The sequence below is a fragment of the Pleurodeles waltl genome, chromosome 2_2, assembly GCF_031143425.1.
Source record: "Pleurodeles waltl isolate 20211129_DDA chromosome 2_2, aPleWal1.hap1.20221129, whole genome shotgun sequence".
Lineage (NCBI taxonomy): Eukaryota > Metazoa > Chordata > Amphibia > Caudata > Salamandridae > Pleurodeles > Pleurodeles waltl.
In genome coordinates, this window is record NC_090439.1 from 349,074,175 (window position 1) to 349,095,835 (window position 21,661).

The 21,661-nt window shown below is 48.5% G+C and overlaps 1 protein-coding gene across 1 annotated transcript in view; it reads right to left on the reverse strand.

Moving 5' to 3' along the window:
* LAMA1 (laminin subunit alpha 1) overlaps positions 1-21,661 on the reverse strand; it is a 979,910-nt gene that overhangs the window by 506,495 nt on the left and 451,754 nt on the right. Inside the window, exons 26-28 of the mRNA XM_069219856.1 lie at positions 8,767-8,952; positions 6,562-6,689; positions 6,185-6,305 (exon numbers count right to left, since the gene is read on the reverse strand). Of these exons, the coding sequence (XP_069075957.1) occupies positions 6,185-6,305; positions 6,562-6,689; positions 8,767-8,952 (435 nt within the window). The remainder of the gene's footprint in view (positions 1-6,184; positions 6,306-6,561; positions 6,690-8,766; positions 8,953-21,661) is intronic.

The following is a 21,661-nucleotide window of genomic DNA, read 5'->3' on the forward strand; positions in this document are numbered from 1 at the left end:
ATTAAAAGGCATGATCATGGGGCTCCCAGAAAAGCTCAAAAGGAGATGGGATGTCCTCTTGCCATGTCTGCTTTTCGCTTACAGAGAGGTGCCACAGAAGGGAGTAGGATTCTCACCCTTTGAACTTCTGTTTGGTCATCCTGTAAGGGGACCACTTGCCCTTGTCAAAGAAGGCTGGGAGAGACCTCTCCATGAGCCTAAACAGGACATAGTGGACTATGTACTTGGCCTTCGCTCTAGAATGGCAGAGAACATGGAAAAGGCAACCAAAAACCTTGAGGCCAGCCAACAGCTCCAGAAGTTTTGGTATGACCAAAAGGCTGCACTGGTTGAGTTCCAACCAGGGCAGAAAGTCTGGGTTCTGGAGCCTGTGGCTCCCAGGGCACTCCAGGACAAATGGAGTGGCCCTTACCCAGTACTAGAAAGGAAGAGTCAGGTCACCTACCTGGTGGACCTGGGCACAAGCAGGAGCCCCAAGAGGGTGATCCATGTGAACCGCCTTAAGCTCTTCCATGACAGGGCTGATGTCAATCTGTTGATGGTAACAGATCAGGAGGCAGAGAGTGAACCTCTCCCTGATCTTCTATCATCAGACCCAAAAGATGGCACAGTAGATGGAGTGATCTACTCAGACACCCTCTCTGGCCAACAGCAAGCTGATTGTAGGAGAGTCCTACAACAGTTTCCTGAACTCTTCTCCTTAACCCCTGGTCAGACACACCTGTGTACCCATGATGTGGACACAGGAGACAGCATGCCTGTCAAGAACAAAATCTTTAGGCAGTCTGACCATGTTAAGGAAAGCATCAAGGTGGAAGTCCACAAGATGCTGGAATTGGGAGTAATTGAGCGCTCTGACAGCCCCTGGGCTAGCCCAGTGGTCTTAGTCCCCAAAACCTCACACCAAAGATGGAAAGAAAGAGATGAGGTTTTGTGTGGACTACAGAGGGCTCAATTCTGTCACCAAGACAGATGCTCATCCAATTCCAAGAGCTGATGAGCTCATAGACAAATTAGGTGCTGCCAAATTCTTAAGTACCTTTGACTTGACAGCAGGGTACTGGCAAATAAAAATGGCACCTGGAGCAAAAGAGAAAACAGCATTCTCCACACCTGATGGGCATTATCAGTTTACTGTTATGCCCTTTGGTTTAAAGAATGCCCCTGCCACCTTCCAAAGGTTGGTGAATCAAGTCCTTGCTGGCTTGGAGTCCTTTAGCACAGCTTATCTTGATGATATTGCTGTCTTTAGCTCCACCTGGCAGGATCACCTGGTCCACCTGAAGAAGGTTTTGAAGGCTCTGCGATCTGCAGGCCTCTCTATCAAGGCATCCAAATGCCAGATAGGGCAGGGAACTGTGGTTTACTTGGGCCACCTTGTAGGTGGAGGCCAAGTTCAGCCACTCCAACCCAAGATCCAGACTATTCTGGACTGGGTAGCTCCAAAAACCCAGACTCAAGTCAGGGCATTCCTTGGCTTGACTGGGTATTACAGGAGGTTTGTGAAGGGATATGGATCCATTGTGACAGCCCTCACTGAACTCACCTCCAAGAAAATGCCCAAGAAAGTGAACTGGACTGTGGAATGCCAACAGGCCTTTGACACCCTGAAACAAGCAATGTGCTCAGCACCAGTTCTCAAAGCTCCAGATTATTCTAAGCAGTTCATTGTGCAGACTGATGCCTCTGAACATGGGATAGGGGCAGTTTTGTCCCAAACAAATGATGATGGCCTTGACCAGCCTGTTGCTTTCATTAGCAGGAGGTTACTCCCCAGGGAGCAGCGTTGGAGTGCCATTGAGAGGGAGGCCTTTGCTGTGGTTTGGTCCCTGAAGAAGCTGAGACCATACCTCTTTGGGACTCACTTCCTAGTTCAAACTGACCACAGACCTCTCAAATGGCTGATGCAAATGAAAGGTGAAAATCCTAAACTGTTGAGGTGGTCCATCTCCCTACAGGGAATGGACTTTATAGTGGAACACAGACCTGGGACTGCCCATGCCAATGCAGATGGCCTTTCCAGGTTCTTCCACTTAGAAAATGAAGACTCTCTTGGGAAAGGTTAGTCTCATCCTCTTTCGTTTGGGGGGGGGTTGTGTAAGGAAATGCCTCCTTGGCATGGTTGCCCCCTGACTTTTTGCCTTTGCTGATGCTATGTTTACAATTGAAAGTGTGCTGAGGCCTGCTAACCAGGCCCCAGCACCAGTGTTCTTTCCCTAACCTGTACTTTTGTATCCACAATTGGCAGACCCTGGCATCCAGATAAGTCCCTTGTAACTGGTACTTCTAGTACCAAGGGCCCTGATGCCAAGGAAGGTCTCTAAGGGCTGCAGCATGTCTTATGCCACCCTGGAGACCTCTCACTCAGCACAGACACACTGCTTGCCAGCTTGTGTGTGCTAGTGAGGACAAAACGAGTAAGTCGACATGGCACTCCCCTCAGGGTGCCATGCCAGCCTCTCACTGCCTATGCAGTATAGGTAAGACACCCCTCTAGCAGGCCTTACAGCCCTAAGGCAGGGTGCACTATACCATAGGTGAGGGTACCAGTGCATGACCATGGTACCCCTACAGTGTCTAAACAAAACCTTAGACATTGTAAGTGCAGGGCAGCCATAAGAGTATATGGTCTGGGAGTTTGTCAAACACGAACTCCACAGCACCATAATGGCTACACTGAAAACTGGGAAGTTTGGTATCAAACTTCTCAGCACAATAAATGCACACTGATGCCAGTGTACATTTTATTGTAAAATACACCCCAGAGGGCACCTTAGAGGTGCCCCCTGAAACTTAACCGACTATCTGTGTAGGCTGACTAGTTTTAGCAGCCTGCCACAAACCGAGACATGTTGCTGGCCCCATGGGGAGAGTGCCTTTGTCACTCTGAGGCCAGTAACAAAGCCTGCACTGGGTGGAGATGCTAACACCTCCCCCAGGCAGGAATTGTCACACCTGGCGGTGAGCCTCAAAGGCTCACCTCCTTTGTGCCAACCCAGCAGGACACTCCAGCTAGTGGAGTTGCCCGCCCCCTCCGGCCAGGCCCCACTTTTTGGCGGCAAGGCCGGAGAAAATAATGAGAAAAACAAGGAGGAGTCACTGGCCAGTCAGGACAGCCCCTAAGGTGTCCTGAGCTGAAGTGACTCTAACTTTTAGAAATCCTCCATCTTGCAGATGGAGGATTCCCCCAATAGGGTTAGGATTGTGACCCCCTCCCCTTGGGAGGAGGCACAAAGAGGGTGTACCCACCCTCAGGGCTAGTAGCCATTGGCTACTAATCCCCCAGACCTAAACACGCCCTTAAATTTAGTATTTAAGGGCTACCCTGAACCCTAGAAAATCAGATTCCTGCAACTACAAGAAGAAGGACTGCCTAGCTGAAAACCCCTACAGCGGAAGACCAGAAGACGACAACTGCCTTGGCTCCAGAAACTCACCGGCCTGTCTCCGGCCTTCCAAAGATCCTGCTCCAGCGACGCCTTCCAAAGGGACCAGCGACCTCGACATCCTCTGAGGACTGCCCCTGCTTCGAAAAGACAAGAAACTCCCGAGGACAGCGGACCTGCTCCAAGAAAAGCTGCAACTTTGTTTCCAGCAGCTTTAAAGATCCCTGCAAGCTCCCCGCAAGAAGCGTGAGACTTGCAACACTGCACCCGGCGACCCCGACTCGGCTGGTGGCGATCCAACACCTCAGGAGGGACCCCAGGACTACTCTAAGACTGTGAGTACAAAAACCTGTCCCCCCTGAGCCCCCACAGCGCCGCCTGCAGAGGGAATCCCGAGGCTTCCCCTGACTGCGACTCTTTGAATCCTAAGTCCCGACACCTGGGAGAGACCCTGCACCCGCAGCCCCCAGGACCTGAAGGACCGGACTTTCACTGGAGGAGTGACCCCCAGGAGTCCCTCTCCCTTGATCAAGTGGAGGTTTCCCCGAGGAACCCCCCCCTTGCCTGCCTGCAGCGCTGAAGAGATCCCGAGATCTCTCATAGACTAACATTGCGAACCCGACGCTTGTTTCTACACTGCACCCGGCCGCCCCCGCGCCGCTGAGGGTGAAATTTCTGTGTGGGCTTGTGTCCCCCCCGGTGCCCTACAAACCCCCCCTGGTCTGCCCTCCGAAGACGCGGGTACTTACCTGCAAGCAGACCGGAAGCGGGGCACCCCCTTCTCTCCATTCTAGCCTATGTGTTTTGGGCACCACTTTGAACTCTGCACCTGACCGGCCCTGAGCTGCTGGTGTGGTGACTTTGGGGTTGCTCTGAACCCCCAACGGTGGGCTACCTTGGACCAAGAACTAAGCCCTGTAAGTGTCTTACTTACCTGGTTAACCTAACAAATACTTACCTCCCCTAGGAACTGTGAAAATTGCACTGTGTCCACTTTTAAAACAGCTATTTGTGAATAACTTGAAAAGTATACATGCAATTTTGATGATTTGAAGTTCCTAAAGTACTTACCTGCAATACCTTTCGAATGAGATATTACATGTAGAATTTGAACCTGTGGTTCTTAAAATAAACTAAGAAAAGATATTTTTCTATATAAAAACCTATTGGCTGGATTTGTCTCTGAGTGTGTGTACCTCATTTATTGTCTATGTGTATGTACAACAAATGCTTAACACTACTCCTTGGATAAGCCTACTGCTTGACCACACTACCACAAAATAGAGCATTAGTATTATCTATTTTTACCACTATTTTACCTCTAAGGGGAACCCTTGGACTCTGTGCATGCTATTCCTTACTTTGAAATAGCACATACAGAGCCAACTTCCTACAGTAACCATGCCAATGAGGCATTTCCCTACACTCACGGACTATAATAAAAGGCTTCAAAGCTTTTCATTATAAACACAGCCACTAGCGGCACTAACAAAATAAAAGCAAACTGCACTTTGTTCGAAAAACCACCAGATGGCAGAAGAATGCAAAGAGTTTGATTCCCTATTTATTTATTAAATACAAAATTTATGTGAGCTTGTAAGGGTCTTATGTACAAGCCTCTTATGCCACCAGTGTGTCACTTTTTCCACATATTAAAAGTGATGTGCCGGTGGTGAAAGAGGCTTGTAAATAAGCCCCTAAGGGCCTGATTTAAATAAAGTGGCGCTACATCGAATGCAGCAGCACTTTTCTTGTACCTCTAAGTACCCCCTTAACTTCACCATGTGTGTGCCATATTTAAGATACAGTGCACCATGACGGTAGTTGAAGAACTAGTGTCAGAACTTTTCATGCTAGTTTGGTACTTTGCAGGATTAGCCTAAAAAATGTTGAGACGAAGGGCCACATGTATCAAAGGGGTTTACCCATTCTGTGGTTATGGGAAAATATGTTTGTACATATGGCCCTAATACTGCAAACCACATTGAGGCCTATTATAAAGAAATGGTGTGCCTCCTTTAAATGCCTGGTCTGTGCAGGCATTAAAAATTCCGCAAAAAACAGCGCAAATAAATGTTTTTGGTTTCTTTGCGACATTTTTATGCGCCCCCAGCATACATTATGACTGGTGCAGGCATAATGTGATGCAAGGGGTTACAAAGTGGAGCAATGCATGCAGTGCATTACTTTATAAATCTGGTGTGGTGATTTTGGCCTCGTTGGGCCACATTCGAGTTTTAAAAAATGGCATTAATGTGGCGCAAGAAGGCGCTAGGCCCTCTTAAATCTGGGCCTTAGTTTTTTAGTTCAGATAAAAAGCCCGGACTGCACAATTCAGGCTTGTCATAAGCGGACACAGATTCGCCAACCGGAAAGTAGCAGATCATTTCAAGTAGGAAAAAGGTCTCAGAAACGCATTTTAAAACAGCCAAATTGGCATTTTATCACCAGCTCCAATCACAAAGGTGAGGCAATATACAGGTGCATGCTGGCAACCTCCCCCTAATTTGCTTTCGACGAGAGTGACACAAAAGGCGCTGGTGCACAAACTGTTCCAAGTTTGACACCTAATCGGAGGACACCGTGCCAATAGAATGTCCTTCCCCATTACAAGAAGTACAAATAATGCACGCTTTTTGTTGAGGCAGGTATCATGAGAGGAAACAATTGTGATTTGGGCACACATAATATTGCCGTGTTGGGCGCAAGCAGGAACTTATACCCAAAACGGGATTACCAGCCCGTCGCGATTGAAGTCAAAAACTGCATTTATCATGAGCTTTTATCAAGTACTTTACCTGGCATGACAACCCAGTGTAGCCTACAGGACAGTCGCATGTCTCTATAAGATGTGTTGCTTCTCTACCGGAGTGCATTCCCTCTCCTGGAACCGCAACCTCCACTGTGATATTGGAGATTCTAAAATATAAGAGTGGAAAAAGTGCAAAACAACACTTTTATATAAGATATTTGCAAGGGCACTTTTAAAATAATATGTTCTGCTTTTATGCACAGCAAGGAATTTATTTCAAACCTGAAAGCTGTTCCTCCAATTGCTCATTTCACTCTAACTTGGACCTTAATGTATGGGTAGTCTCTTACATTGTAAACTTCACTGTTATCCTTACAGATAATAGAGGGATTTTTCTGCATAAGACTTTCACTGAGGGCTTACCTGCTCTGCTGCAATGCTTGACCGTACGAGGCTTTAATGAGGATGTACTCAATGTTGCTCAGAACAGAAAGGAAGTCTGAATGAGTGACATGCTTCTCGGAAACCGAGTTGAAATATTTCCAGAAATGCTGGGAACAAAAACAAAAAGTCCAGCAAGAATAAGTTCATATAACAGAAGAACATGTATTTCTCTTTCAATTGTGTACAATTAATATTCGTCACATAATTATGAACCCATGGCTAACGTTGCATGTCCAAGAACTGGCTTTCATTCTTTCACCCACTCCCCCCTTTAGAAAAAAAGCCCAAAAGCCCAAAACTGTATTTCATAACCGAAATTGTTAGACCTGGGGATCAGTGACCTTAAATGGGACGTGAGGTCCATTTAGGGCCTCATTTAGAGGTTGGCTGACAGGTTACTCAGTCACAAACGTGCTGGATATCCTGTTCGTATTACAATTCCCATAGGCTACAATGGGATTTTAATACGGCAGACGAGATATCTGCCAAACTCTAAATCGGGCCCTTAGTCTATGGTGAATCTCAACCAAGAATCAACTCATCCCAACGCTAATTTGATGCACAAATCAACCATGCAGCTGCCAAGGTACAGTCAGCGTTTGTTTGTGAGTCCAAGAGGACCAGTGCTAACCCATCAACGCACCTATGAATGTTCGCAGTCTGTGGTCACAACCCATGTCATATTTACAAAACTCTTCCTTTGGGCTGGGGGTAATCACTGGACACAATAGTGTGTAGGCTACAAGCGCTGTGAAGCACAACACAGGACTGTGGTGACACTGGACCAAGTACCATTAAATACCTGTTAAAGGAGTCGCCAGGGTTTGTGCTGCATTGTAAGTGTGCTTGATAGTACTGCTGTCAGGTTCCACTGTACCAAAACCTTTCCAGACAGAACTTGGGCTTGGACTTCATTGCACACCCCTGGGTTAAGATGGGGGTTCTAGTTCTGCAGTCTTATCATACTGGAAACAAAGATTAATGTATCCTGCGGTTTGACTGGGAAGAAGGTGTCATTTCTCCAACTGAGCGTCATGTGCCCATGACATGTGCCATTGCTGGAGTAATTCAGGGAAAAAGTATTCAGTGTTTGGTTCATTTGGGGGGAAGGGCATCCTAGGATCCAAGGGGAGAGGAAGGTAGTGCAGAGAAAAGAGGTTTGGTCAACTTAGGGTCCATAGGGACTGTACAAGTTAAGGGCATGGGAATGGGTAGCGGCACTGGCTCTGTTGGATCAGAGCAGGTTCCAAGAGGAAGCAGTACAGTCTCCTGATGGAAAAGTACTGGCTCAGGGGGAGCATTGCAGTGTGCGATCAGGAGCAGCCCAGATCCGGGTCAGGAAAGTGGTAGTTTCTAGTGTGGTAGGGAAAGAGAATGCTTCAAAAGTGCTAGTGGGCAGCACAGCATCAAGAGACAGGGAGGAGTACATGCTCTAGGAGGAAGCCACACATGGTCCATGGAGCAGGCATCACTGAGGTCTAGGGAGAGGGTGGCCAGGCCATTAGCCCTTTCAGACTAATGCCCTGTTAGGAGCATCAATGTGCTTAGGGACATTTCATTGCAAATTATAACAATGATAATTATTAGCATCACTGAAGGTAAATCTGCATTTAAAGTTGAATTGTGCATTACACCATCAGTGCTTCAACTCCTGCTCCCATTTTCTTCTCTGAACTAGTGTTAGGCAACTTAAAGCATCTTATTTTAGCATCATGCAAGGCTGTGCGAGGAAACAAACATGCATAAACTATGTAATGCATCCCTGTCCGTTCTGGAGTGGTGTGAGTGTGAGCGAGAGGAAAAAGGGCAGTTAGGCTTCAAAATGGGAGGACACAGGCAGGTTACCAGGAGCACTGCTTGTCTGCACCATTGGTGGTCCAGGATGTGGGGGGGTGTTAGGAAGGAAACAAGGGAGTTAGAACAGGATATAGGCAACAGAGCTGGAACTGGGGACAGACCACCAACATGACCCTCCATTCATGCACTTTTTACTGCTATCCTAGTGTGATACCAGTACTACTTGCGGCATCATTTTCAGCCAGGATGATGCCTGCATTTCTTCTGTTAGGTGTTGTACAACCTCGGATGCTTTTTCCACGAAGCACACAATACATGAGTACTAGGTGGCATGGATAAATCTTCTTTAAAGTAAAAACCTCACTGTTGCATTCAATATGTACTTACCTCTTTCATCTCTACTTGTACTTCACTTCTCACACCACTTTCAGGGGCAGGAACATCCATGTAGATCACATGTTTACTTAGATGACCACCCTTCATGAGAATCTGGGGCTCAAAGTTTGACACTCCAGATTCACCCAGGGCATGGAAAGCAGCAGTGTACTTCAGTTTCCCACCATAGAACATAAGCTATGGAAATAAAATGAAAGCCAACTTTAACTTCATCATAGGTTTCTTATTTTGAACAAGATCCACTATAGAACAAATATACACAAATAATCCACACTTCTGTTCAAAATATATTGTTCAAAGCACAAACAAAACTATTATAAATTAGGTTGTTGGAATGAAAATGTCTCCTGCAAGGTACACAGTTGTGTTCCACTGCCCTGCCTGCTCAACGTTGTGTTTCTGGTATTCTGGCTTATGATTTTGGCCCTAACCTCACACTAATCTAATGTGTGCTGAGACTCAGTCCTGTCACTTGACATGAGTGAGGCCCTGAACCTGTCCTTGACCTAGAGGGGGTGTACCAAGTATGCCATCATTGCACAGTGGTCAACTGTATCTGTCACGTTTAGCGCATAGGCACCGTATGATGTTTTGTTAATGCATAATTGTGACCAGACCTTTTTATGTGTGTCACTGAAGTAGAGGTCTACTGGCCCACTGGTGTGAAGTTCCACTTCTATGTGCTACTCCAGATCCAAGCGCTAACATCCTAAGTGTATGTTGTACATGTTTGTGTATGTGGCCAACCTGCATTGTGTCCATAAGTGAGCCAAAATAATGGAGGCCTGTGGAATTCCTTTTGGTTGCCCCTGGCATAACATTATGCAAAATCTGGGGGTAAAGCTGTTTTTCAAGACAGTGGAAGTGTATTGCTGACAGTCCTGAAGCTAGAGGGAGGAGATAAAGATACTGAAGTGGGGGATAGAGAAGAAAATGTTCCTTTAGAAAATCAATTAGGACGTTTGTTGAGAGGAGCTGCTGATTAGACTTCCTTAAGCACTGACATTCGGTAGGTGGCAAGGGTGAAGAGTGGGACTGCAGTCTCCATTGTTCAAGGTGAAAGAGACCCTTAACTGAGGCCAGTCACCCTGCTGTAATGAATATCACTCTTACTAAGGTTTTGCCTAGAGAGGGGCCAGCAAAAGATATTTGAAAAGAAAGCTATCCCAAACCAGTTGTGAAAGTGCAAACAGGGATTCCCCATTTCTATTCTGCTATGACTGCCTGAAAGCGGAACCCACCACCCTGCTTGTGGTTCAAGGTCCAAGTGCTGTATGATCAAGGGTGGAGTGTGCCACATATTACTCAGAGGCCTACTGTACAGTTAGAGCTGGTGTCTGCCTCACAACCAGTTTCCCAGAGGTGAAGGGACATCACCTGAGTCGTTGCCTTGCTGCAAGGAGCTACTTGTCTCCCCTTAGATCAAGTTTAGGCCATTACCATTTCTTTAAGCCTATAAAATTCAAGTGTTTTGTCAAGCTCCACCAATGTACTTCGAAACAGCAAACGTGTAAAGTAGAAGGTTCCTCCCATTTTTGGTCCAGATGAATACCCTATCAAAATGTTTCAATAGGGTCTAAACATCAGCATTTATACTAGCAGACTGATATTACTGATGTCAATATTTATAATGTAGTTTCATTTTGCATAATGTTATATCAGTGTCTGGCACTGTACACATGCTTAGAAAGAGCACTATCAAACCTTTTGTCACATTCACCACTATTCACTTCTCACTGCACAATTCTAATTGAAGCACCTTTGTTAGAATGCAATATCTGACATAGTAATGGAAAAGGCCAACAGTGAATTAATCCATTTGCGTTTTTTCAAAAAGATTTTATTATTAAAAGTGTAGGAAGTTGGCTCTGTATGTGCTATTTCAAAGTAAGGAATAGCATGCACAGAGTCCAAGGGTTCCCCTTAGAGGTAAAATAGTGGTAAAAATAGATAATACTAATGCTCTATTTTGTGGTAGTGTGGTCGAGCAGTAGGCTTATCCAAGGAGTAGTGTTAAGCATTTGTTGTACATACACATAGACAATAAATGAGGTACACACACTCAGAGACAAATCCAGCCAATAGGTTTTGTATAGAAAAATATATTTTCTTAGTTTATTTTAAGAACCACAGGTTCAAATTCTACATGTAATATCTCATTCGAAAGGTATTGCAGGTAAGTACTTTAGGAACTTCAAATCATCAAAATTGCATGTATACTTTTCAAGTTATTCACAAATAGCTGTTTTAAAAGTGGACACAGTGCAATTTTCACAGTTCCTAGGGGAGGTAAGTATTGGTTAGGTTAACCAGGTAAGTAAGACACTTACAGGGCTCAGTTCTTGGTCCAAGGTAGCCCACCGTTGGGGGTTCAGAGCAACCCCAAAGTCACCACACCAGCAGCTCAGGGCCGGTCAGGTGCAGAGTTCAAAGTGGTGCCCAAAACACATAGGCTAGAATGGAGAGAAGGGGGTGCCCCGGTTCCGGTCTGCTTGCAGGTAAGTACCCGCGTCTTCGGAGGGCAGACCAGGGGGGTTTTGTAGGGCACCGGGGGGGACACAAGCCCACACAGAAATTTCACCCTCAGCAGCGCGGGGGCGGCCGGGTGCAGTGTAGAAACAGGCGTCGGGTTCGCAATGTTAGTCTATGAGAGATCTCGGGATCTCTTCAGCGCTGCAGGCAGGCAAGGGGGGGGGTTCCTCGGGGAAACCTCCACTTGGGCAAGGGAGAGGGACTCCTGGGGGTCACTTCTCCAGTGAAAGTCCGGTCCTTCAGGTCCTGGGGGCCGCGGGTGCAGGGTCTCTCCCAGGCGTCGGGACTTTAGGTTCAAAGAGTCGCGGTCAGGGGAAGCCTCGGGATTCCCTCTGCAGGCGGCGCTGTGGGGGCTCAGGGGGGACAGGTTTTGGTACTCACAGTATCAGAGTAGTCCTGGGGTCCCTCCTGAGGTGTTGGATCGCCACCAGTCGAGTCGGGGTCGCCGGGTGCAGTGTTGCAAGTCTCACGCTTCTTGCGGGGAGCTTGCAGGGTTCTTTAAAGCTGCTGGAAACAAAGTTGCAGCTTTTCTTGGAGCAGGTCCGCTGTCCTCGGGAGTTTCTTGTCTTTTCGAAGCAGGGGGCAGTCCTCAGAGGATGTCGAGGTCGCTGGTCCCTTTGGAAGGCGTCGCTGGAGCAGGATCTTTGGAAGGCAGGAGACAGGCCGGTGAGTTTCTGGAGCCAAGGCAGTTGTCGTCTTCTGGTCTTCCTCTGCAGGGGTTTTCAGCTAGGCAGTCCTTCTTCTTGTAGTTGCAGGAATCTAATTTTCTAGGGTTCAGGGTAGCCCTTAAATACTAAATTTAAGGGCGTGTTTAGGTCTGGGGGGTTAGTAGCCAATGGCTACTAGCCCTGAGGGTGGGTACACCCTCTTTGTGCCTCCTCCCAAGGGGAGGGGGTCACAATCCTAACCCTATTGGGGGAATCCTCCATCTGCAAGATGGAGGATTTCTAAAAGTTAGAGTCACTTCAGCTTAGGACACCTTAGGGGCTGTCCTGACTGGCCAGTGACTCCTCCTTGTTTTTCTCATTATCTTCTCCGGCCTTGCCGCCAAAAGTGGGGCCTGGCCGGAGGGGGCGGGCAACTCCACTAGCTGGAGTGTCCTGCTGGGTTGGCACAAAGGAGGTGAGCCTTTGAGGCTGACCGCCAGGTGTGACAATTCCTGCCTGGGGGAGGTGTTAGCATCTCCACCCAGTGCAGGCTTTGTTACTGGCCTCAGAGTGACAAAGGCACTCTCCCCATGGGGCCAGCAACATGTCTCGGTTTGTGGCAGGCTGCTAAAACTAGTCAGCCTACACAGATAGTCGGTTAAGTTTCAGGGGGCACCTCTAAGGTGCCCTCTGTGGTGTATTTTACAATAAAATGTACACTGGCATCAGTGTGCATTTATTGTGCTGAGAAGTTTGATACCAAACTTCCCAGTTTTCAGTGTAGCCATTATGGTGCTGTGGAGTTCGTGTTTGACAAACTCCCAGACCATATACTCTTATGGCTACCCTGCACTTACAATGTCTAAGGTTTTGTTTAGACACTGTAGGGGTACCATGCTCATGCACTGGTACCCTCACCTATGGTATAGTGCACCCTGCCTTAGGGCTGTAAGGCCTGCTAGAGGGGTGTCTTACCTATACTGCATAGGCAGTGAGAGGCTGGCATGGCACCCTGAGGGGAGTGCCATGTCGACTTACTCGTTTTGTCCTCACTAGCACACACAAGCTGGCAAGCAGTGTGTCTGTGCTGAGTGAGAGGTCTCCAGGGTGGCATAAGACATGCTGCAGCCCTTAGAGACCTTCCTTGGCATCAGGGCCCTTGGTACTAGAAGTACCAGTTACAAGGGACTTATCTGGATGCCAGGGTCTGCCAATTGTGGATACAAAAGTACAGGTTAGGGAAAGAACACTGGTGCTGGGGCCTGGTTAGCAGGCCTCAGCACACTTTCAATTGTAAACATAGCATCAGCAAAGGCAAAAAGTCAGGGGGCAACCATGCCAAGGAGGCATTTCCTTACACAACCCCCCCCCAAACGAAAGAGGATGAGACTAACCTTTCCCAAGAGAGTCTTCATTTTCTAAGTGGAAGAACCTGGAAAGGCCATCTGCATTGGCATGGGCAGTCACAGGTCTGTGTTCCACTATAAAGTCCATTCCCTGTAGGGAGATGGACCACCTCAACAGTTTAGGATTTTCACCTTTCATTTGCATCAGCCATTTGAGAGGTCTGTGGTCAGTTTGAACTAGGAAGTGAGTCCCAAAGAGGTATGGTCTCAGCTTCTTCAGGGACCAAACCACAGCAAAGGCCTCCCTCTCAATGGCACTCCAACGCTGCTCCCTGGGGAGTAACCTCCTGCTAATGAAAGCAACAGGCTGGTCAAGGCCATCATCATTTGTTTGGGACAAAACTGCCCCTATCCCATGTTCAGAGGCATCAGTCTGCACAATGAACTGCTTAGAATAATCTGGAGCTTTTAGAACTGGTGCTGAGCACATTGCCTGTTTCAGGGTGTCAAAGGCCTGTTGGCATTCCACAGTCCAGTTCACTTTCTTGGGCATTTTCTTGGAGGTGAGTTCAGTGAGGGCTGTCACAATGGATCCATATCCCTTCACAAACCTCCTGTAATACCCAGTCAAGCCAAGGAATGCCCTGACTTGAGTCTGGGTTTTTGGAGCTACCCAGTCCAGAATAGTCTGGATCTTGGGTTGGAGTGGCTGAACTTGGCCTCCACCTACAAGGTGGCCCAAGTAAACCACTGTTCCCTGCCCTATCTGGCATTTGGATGCCTTGATAGAGAGGCCTGCAGATTGCAGAGCCTTCAAAACCTTCTTCAGGTGGACCAGGTGATCCTGCCAGGTGGAGCTAAAGACAGCAATATCATCAAGATAAGCTGTGCTAAAGGACTCCAAGCCAGCAAGGACTTGATTCACCAACCTTTGGAAGGTGGCAGGGGCATTCTTTAAACCAAAGGGCATAACAGTGAACTGATAATGCCCATCAGGTGTGGAGAATGCTGTTTTCTCTTTTGCTCCAGGTGCCATTTTTATTTGCCAGTACCCTGCTGTCAAGTCAAAGGTACTTAAGAATTTGGCAGCACCTAATTTATCTATGAGCTCATCAGCTCTTGGAATTGGATGAGCATCTGTCTTGGTGACAGAATTGAGCCCTCTGTAGTCCACACAAAACCTCATCTCTTTCTTTCCATCTTTGGTGTGAGGTTTGGGGACTAAGACCACTGGGCTAGCCCAGGGGCTGTCAGAGCGCTCAATTACTCCCAATTCCAGCATCTTGTGGACTTCCACCTTGATGCTTTCCTTAACATGGTCAGATTGTCTAAAGATTTTGTTCTTGACAGGCATGCTGTCTCCTGTGTCCACATCATGGGTACACAGGTGTGTCTGACCAGGGGTTAAGGAGAAGAGTTCAGGAAACTGTTGTAGGACTCTCCTACAATCAGCTTGCTGTTGGCCAGAGAGGGTGTCTGAGTAGATCACTCCGTCTACTGTGCCATCTTTTGGGTCTGATGACAGAAGATCAGGGAGAGGTTCACTCTCGGCCTCCTGATCCTCATCTGTTACCATCAACAGATTGACATCAGCCCTGTCGTGGAAGAGCTTAAGGCGGTTTACATGGATCACCCTCTTGGGGCTCCTGCTTGTGCCCAGGTCCACCAGGTAGGTGACCTGACTCTTCCTTTCTAGTACTGGGTAAGGGCCACTCCATTTGTCCTGGAGTGCCCTGGGAGCCACAGGCTCCAGAACCCAGACTTTCTGCCCTGGTTGGAACTCAACCAGTGCAGCCTTTTGGTCATACCAAAACTTCTGGAGCTGTTGGCTGGCCTCAAGGTTTTTGGTTGCCTTTTCCATGTACTCTGCCATTCTAGAGCGAAGGCCAAGTACATAGTCCACTATGTCCTGTTTAGGCTCATGGAGAGGTCTCTCCCAGCCTTCTTTAACAAGGGCAAGTGGTCCCTGTAGGAAGTTGGCTCTGTATGGGCTATTTCAAAGTAAGGAATAGCATGCACAGAGTCCAAGGGTTCCCCTTAGAGGTAAAATAGTGGTAAAAATAGATAATACTAATGCTCTATTTTGTGGTAGTGTGGTCGAGCAGTAGGCTTATCCAAGGAGTAGTGTTAAGCATTTGTTGTACATACACATAGACAATAAATGAGGTACACACACTCAGAGACAAATCCAGCCAATAGGTTTTTATATAGAAAAATATCTTTTCTTAGTTTATTTTAAGAACCACAGGTTCAAATTCTACATATAATAGCTCATTCGAAAGGTATTGCAGGTAAGTACTTTAGGAACTTCAAATCATCAAAATTGCATGTATACTTTTCAAGTTATTCACAAATAGCTGTTTTAAAAGTGGACACTTAGTGCAATTTTCACAGTTCCTAGGGGAGGTAAGTATTTGTTAGTTTTACCAGGTAAGTAAGTCACTTACAGGGTTCAGTTCTTGGTCCAAGGTAGCCCACCGTTGGGGGTTCAGAGCAACCCCAAAGTCACCACACCAGCAGCTCAGGGCCGGTCAGGTGCAGAGTTCAAAGTGGTGCCCAAAACACATAGGCTAGAATGGAGAGAAGGGGGTGCCCCGGTTCCGGTCTGCTTGCAGGTAAGTACCCACGTCTTCGGAGGGCAGACCAGGGGGGTTTCGTAGGGCACCGGGGGGGACACAAGTCCACACAGAAATTTCACCCTCAGCAGCGCGGGGGCGGCCGGGTGCAGTGTAGAAACAAGCGTCGGGTTTGTAATGGAAGTCAATGGGAGATCTAGGGATCTCTTCAGCGCTGCAGGCAGGCAAGGGGGGGGTTCCTCGGGGAAACCTCCACTTGGGCAAGGGAGAGGGACTCCTGGGGGTCACTCCTCCAGTGAAAGTCCGGTCCTTCAGGTCCTGGGGGCTGCGGGTGCAGGGTCTCTCCCAGGTGTCGGGACTTAGGATTCAAAGAGTCGCGGTCAGGGGAAGCCTCGGGATTCCCTCTGCAGGCGGCGCTGTGGGGGCTCAGGGGGGACAGGTTTTTGTACTCACAGTCTTAGAGTAGTCCTGGGGTCCCTCCTGAGGTGTTGGATCGCCACCAGCCGAGTCGGGGTCGCCGGGTGCAGTGTTGCAAGTCTCACGCCTTTTGCGGGGAGCTTGCAGGGTTCTTTAAAGCTGCTGGAAACAAAGTTGCAGCCTTTCTTGGAGCAGGTCCGCTGTCCTCGGGAGTTTCTTGTCTTTTCGAAGCAGGGGCAGTCCTCAGAGGATGTCGAGGTCGCTGGTCCCTTTGGAAGGCGTCGCTGGAGCAGGATCTTTGGAAGGCAGGAGACAGGCCGGTGAGTTTCTGGAGCCAAGGCAGTAGTCGTCTTCTGGTCTTCCTCTGCAGGGGTTTTCAGCTAGGCAGTCCTTCTTCTTGTAGTTGCAGGAATCTAATTTTCTAGGGTTCAGGGTAGCCCTTAAATACTAAATTTAAGGGCGTGTTTAGGTCTGGGGGGTTAGTAGCCAATGGCTACTAGCCCTAAGGGTGGGTACACCCTCTTTGTGCCTCCTCCCAAGGGGAGGGGGTCACAATCCTAACCCTATTGGGGGAATCCTCCATCTGCAAGATGGAGGATTTCTAAAAGTCAGAGTCACCTCAGCTCAGGACACCTTAGGGGCTGTCCTGACTGGCCAGTGACTCCTCCTTGTTGCTTTTTTTGTTCCCTCCAGCCTTGCCGCCAAAAGTGGGGGCCGTGGCCGGAGGGGGCGGGCAACTCCACTAAGCTGGAGTGCCCTGCTGGGCTGTGACAAAGGGGTGAGCCTTTGAGGCTCACCGCCAGGTGTCACAGCTCCTGCCTGGGGGAGGTGTTAGCATCTCCACCCAGTGCAGGCTTTGTTACTGGCCTCAGAGTGACAAAGGCACTCTCCCCATGGGGCCAGCAACATGTCTCTGGTGTGGCAGGCTGCTGGAACTAGTCAGCCTACACAGACAGTCGGTTAAGTTTCAGGGGGCACCTCTAAGGTGCCCTCTGTGGTGTATTTTACAATAAAATGTACACTGGCATCAGTGTGCATTTATTGTGCTGAGAAGTTTGATACCAAACTTCCCAGTTTTCAGTGTAGCCATTATGGTGCTGTGGAGTTCGTGTTTGACAGACTCCCAGACCATATACTCTTATGGCTACCCTGCACTTACAATGTCTAAGGTTTTGTTTAGACACTGTAGGGGTACCATGCTCATGCACTGGTACCCTCACCTATGGTATAGTGCACCCTGCCTTAGGGCTGTAAGGCCTGCTAGAGGGGTGTCTTACCTATACTGCATAGGCAGTGAGAGGCTGGCATGGCACCCTGAGGGGAGTGCCATGTCGACTTACTCGTTTTGTCCTCACTAGCACACACAAGCTGGTAAGCAGTGTGTCTGTGCTGAGTGAGAGGTCTCCAGGGTGGCATAAGACATGCTGCAGCCCTTAGAGACCTTCCTTGGCATCAGGGCCCTTGGTACTAGAAGTACCAGTTACAAGGGACTTATCTGGATGCCAGGGTCTGCCAATTGTGGATACAAAAGTACAGGTTAGGGAAAGAACACTGGTGCTGGGGCCTGGTTAGCAGGCCTCAGCACACTTTCAATTGTAAACATAGCATCAGCAAAGGCAAAAAGTCAGGGGGCAACCATGCCAAGGAGGCATTTCCTTACACAACCCCCCCCCAAACGAAAGAGGATGAGACTAACCTTTCCCAAGAGAGTCTTCATTTTCTAAGTGGAAGAACCTGGAAAGGCCATCTGCATTGGCATGGGCAGTCCCAGGTCTGTGTTCCACTATAAAGTCCATTCCCTGTAGGGAGATGGACCACCTCAACAGTTTAGGATTTTCACCTTTCATTTGCATCAGCCATTTGAGAGGTCTGTGGTCAGTTTGAACTAGGAAGTGAGTCCCAAAGAGGTATGGTCTCAGCTTCTTCAGGGACCAAACCACAGCAAAGGCCTCCCTCTCAATGGCACTCCAACGCTGCTCCCTGGGGAGTAACCTCCTGCTAATGAAAGCAACAGGCTGGTCAAGGCCATCATCGTTTGTTTGGGACAAAACTGCCCCTATCCCATGTTCAGAGGCATCAGTCTGCACAATGAACTGCTTAGAATAATCTGGAGCTTTGAGAACTGGTGCTGAGCACATTGCCTGTTTCAGGGTGTCAAAGGCCTGTTGGCAGTCCACAGTCCAGTTCACTTTCTTGGGCATTTTCTTGGAGGTGAGCTCAGTGAGGGCTGTCACAATGGATCCATATCCCTTCACAAACCTCCTGTAGTACCCAGTCAAGCCAAGGAATGCCCTGACTTGAGTCTGGGTTTTTGGAGCTACCCAGTCCAGAATAGTCTGGATCTTGGGTTGGAGTGGCTGAACTTGGCCTCCACCTACAAGGTGTCCCAAGTAAACCACAGTTCCCTGCCCTATCTGGCATTTGGATGCCTTGATAGAGAGGCCTGCAGATTGCAGAGCCTTCAAAACCTTCCTCAGGTGGACCAGGTGATCCTGCCAGGTGGAGCTAAAGACAGCAATATCATCAAGATAAGCTGTGCTAAAGGACTCCAAGCCAGCAAGGACTTGATTCACCAACCTTTGGAAGGTGGCAGGGGCATTCTTTAAACCAAAGGGCATAACAGTAAACTGATAATGCCCATCAGGTGTGGAGAATGCTGTCTTTTCTTTTGCTCCAGGTGCCATTTTTATTTGCCAGTACCCTGCTGTCAAGTCAAAGGTACTTAGGAATTTGGCAGCACCTAATTTATCAATGAGCTCATCAGCTCTTGGAATTGGATGAGCATCTGTCTTGGTGACAGAATTGAGCCCTCTGTAGTCCACACAAAACCTCATCTCTTTCTTTCCATCTGTGGTGTGAGGTTTGGGGACTAAGACCACTGGGCTAGCCCAGGGGCTGTCAGAGCGCTCAATGACTCCCAATTCCAGCATCTTGTGGACTTCCACCTTGATGCTTTCCTTAACATGGTCAGACTGTCTAAAGATTTTGTTCTTGACAGGCATGCTGTCTCCTGTGTCCACATCATGGGTACACAGGTGTGTCTGACCAGGGGTTAAGGAGAAGAGTTCAGGAAACTGTTGTAGGACTCTCCTACAATCAGCTTGCTGTTGGCCAGAGAGGGTGTCTGAGTAGATCACTCCATCTACTGTACCATCTTTTGGGTCTGATGACAGAAGATCAGGGAGAGGTTCACTCTCTGCCTCCTGATCCTCATCTGTTACCATCAACAGATTGACATCAGCCCTGTCGTGGAAGAGCTTAAGGCGGTTTACATGGATCACCCTTTTGGGGCTCCTGCTTGTGCCCAGGTCCACCAAGTAGGTGACCTGACTCTTCCTCTCTAGTACTGGGTAAGGGCCACTCCATTTGTCCTGGAGTGCCCTGGGAGCCACAGGCTCCAGAACCCAGACCTTCTGCCCTGGTTGGAACTCAACCAGTGCAGCCTTTTGGTCATACCAAAACTTCTGGAGCTGTTGGCTGGCCTCAAGGTTTTTGGTTGCCTTTTCCATGTACTCTGCCATTCTAGAGCGAAGGCCAAGTACATAGTCCACTATGTCCTGTTTAGGCTCATGGAGAGGTCTCTCCCAGCCTTCTTTAACAAGGGCAAGTGGTCCCCTTACAGGATGACCAAACAGAAGTTCAAAGGGTGAGAACCCTACTCCCTTCTGTGGTACCTCCCTGTAAGCGAAAAGCAGACATGGCAGGAGGACATCCCATCTCCTTTTGAGTTTTTCTGGGAGCCCCATGATCATGCCCTTTAATGTCTTGTTGAATCTCTCAACCAAGCCATTAGTTTGTGGATGGTATGGTGTAGTGAATTTATAAGTCACTCCACACTCATTCCACATGTGCTTTAGGTATGCTGACATGAAGTTGGTACCTCGGTCAGACACCACCTCCTTAGGGAAACCCACTCTGGTAAAGATACCAATGAGGGCCTTGGCTACTGCAGGGGCAGTAGTTGACCTAAGGGGAATAGCTTCAGGATACCTGGTAGCATGATCCACTACTACCAGGATATACATATTTCCTGAGGCTGTGGGAGGTTCCAGTGGACCAACTATGTCCACACCCACTCTTTCAAAGGGCACCCCCACCACTGGAAGTGGAATGAGGGGGGCCTTTGGATGCCCACCTGTCTTACCACTGGCTTGACAGGTGGGGCAGGAGAGGCAAAACTCCTTAACCATGCTGGACATATTGGGCCAGTAGAAGTGGTTGACTAACCTCTCCCACGTCTTGGTTTGTCCCAAATGTCCAGCAAGGGGAATGTCATGGGCCAATGTTAGGATGAACTCTCTGAACAGCTGAGGCACTACCACTCTCCTAGTGGCACCAGGTTTGGGGTCTCTGGCCTCAGTGTACAGGAGCCCATCTTCCCAATAGACCCTATGTGTTCCATTTTTCTTGCCTTTGGACTCTTCAGCAGCTTGCTGCCTAAGGCCTTCAAGAGAGGGACAGGTTTCTTGTCCCTTACACAGCTCTTCCCTTGAGGGTCCCCCTGGGCCTAAGAGCTCAACCTGATAAGGTTCAAGTTCCAAAGGCTCAGTTCCCTCAGAGGGCAGAACTTCTTCCTGAGAAGAGAGGTTCCCTTTCTTTTGCTGTGTTGCAGTTGGTTTCCCAACTGACTTTCCTGTTCTCTTGGTAGGCTGGGCCATTTTTCCAGACTCCAGCTCTACTTTTTCACCCTGTGCCTTGCATTGTGCTCTCGTTTTCACACACACCAGTTCAGGGATACCCAGCATGGCTGCATGGGTTTTTAGCTCTACCTCAGCCCATGCTGAGGACTCCAGGTCATTTCCAAGCAGACAGTCCACTGGGATATTTGAGGAGACCACCACCTGTTTCAGGCCATTGACCCCTCCCCATTCTAAAGTAACCATTGCCATGGGATGTACTTTTCTCTGATTGTCAGCGTTGGTGACTGTGTAAGTTTTTCCAGTCAGGTATTGGCCAGGGGAAACCAGTTTCTCTGTCACCATGGTGACACTGGCACCTGTATCCCTCAGGCCCTCTATTCTAGTCCCATTAATTAAGAGTTGCTGTCTGTATTTTTGCATGTTAGGCGGCCAGACAGCTAGTGTGGCTAAATCCACCCCACCCTCAGAAACTAGAGTAGCTTCAGTGTGGACCCTGATTTGCTCTGGGCACACTGTTGATCCCACTTGGAGACTAGCCATACCAGTGTTACCTGGATGGGAGTTTGGAGTGGAACCTTTCTTGGGACAGGCCTTGTCTCCAGTTTGGTGTCCATGCTGTTTACAGCTATGACACCAGGCCTTTTTGGGATCAAAGTTTTTACCCTTGTACCCATTGTTTTGTGAAGAGGCTCTGGGCCCACCCTCCTGTGCAGGTTTTTGGGGGCCTG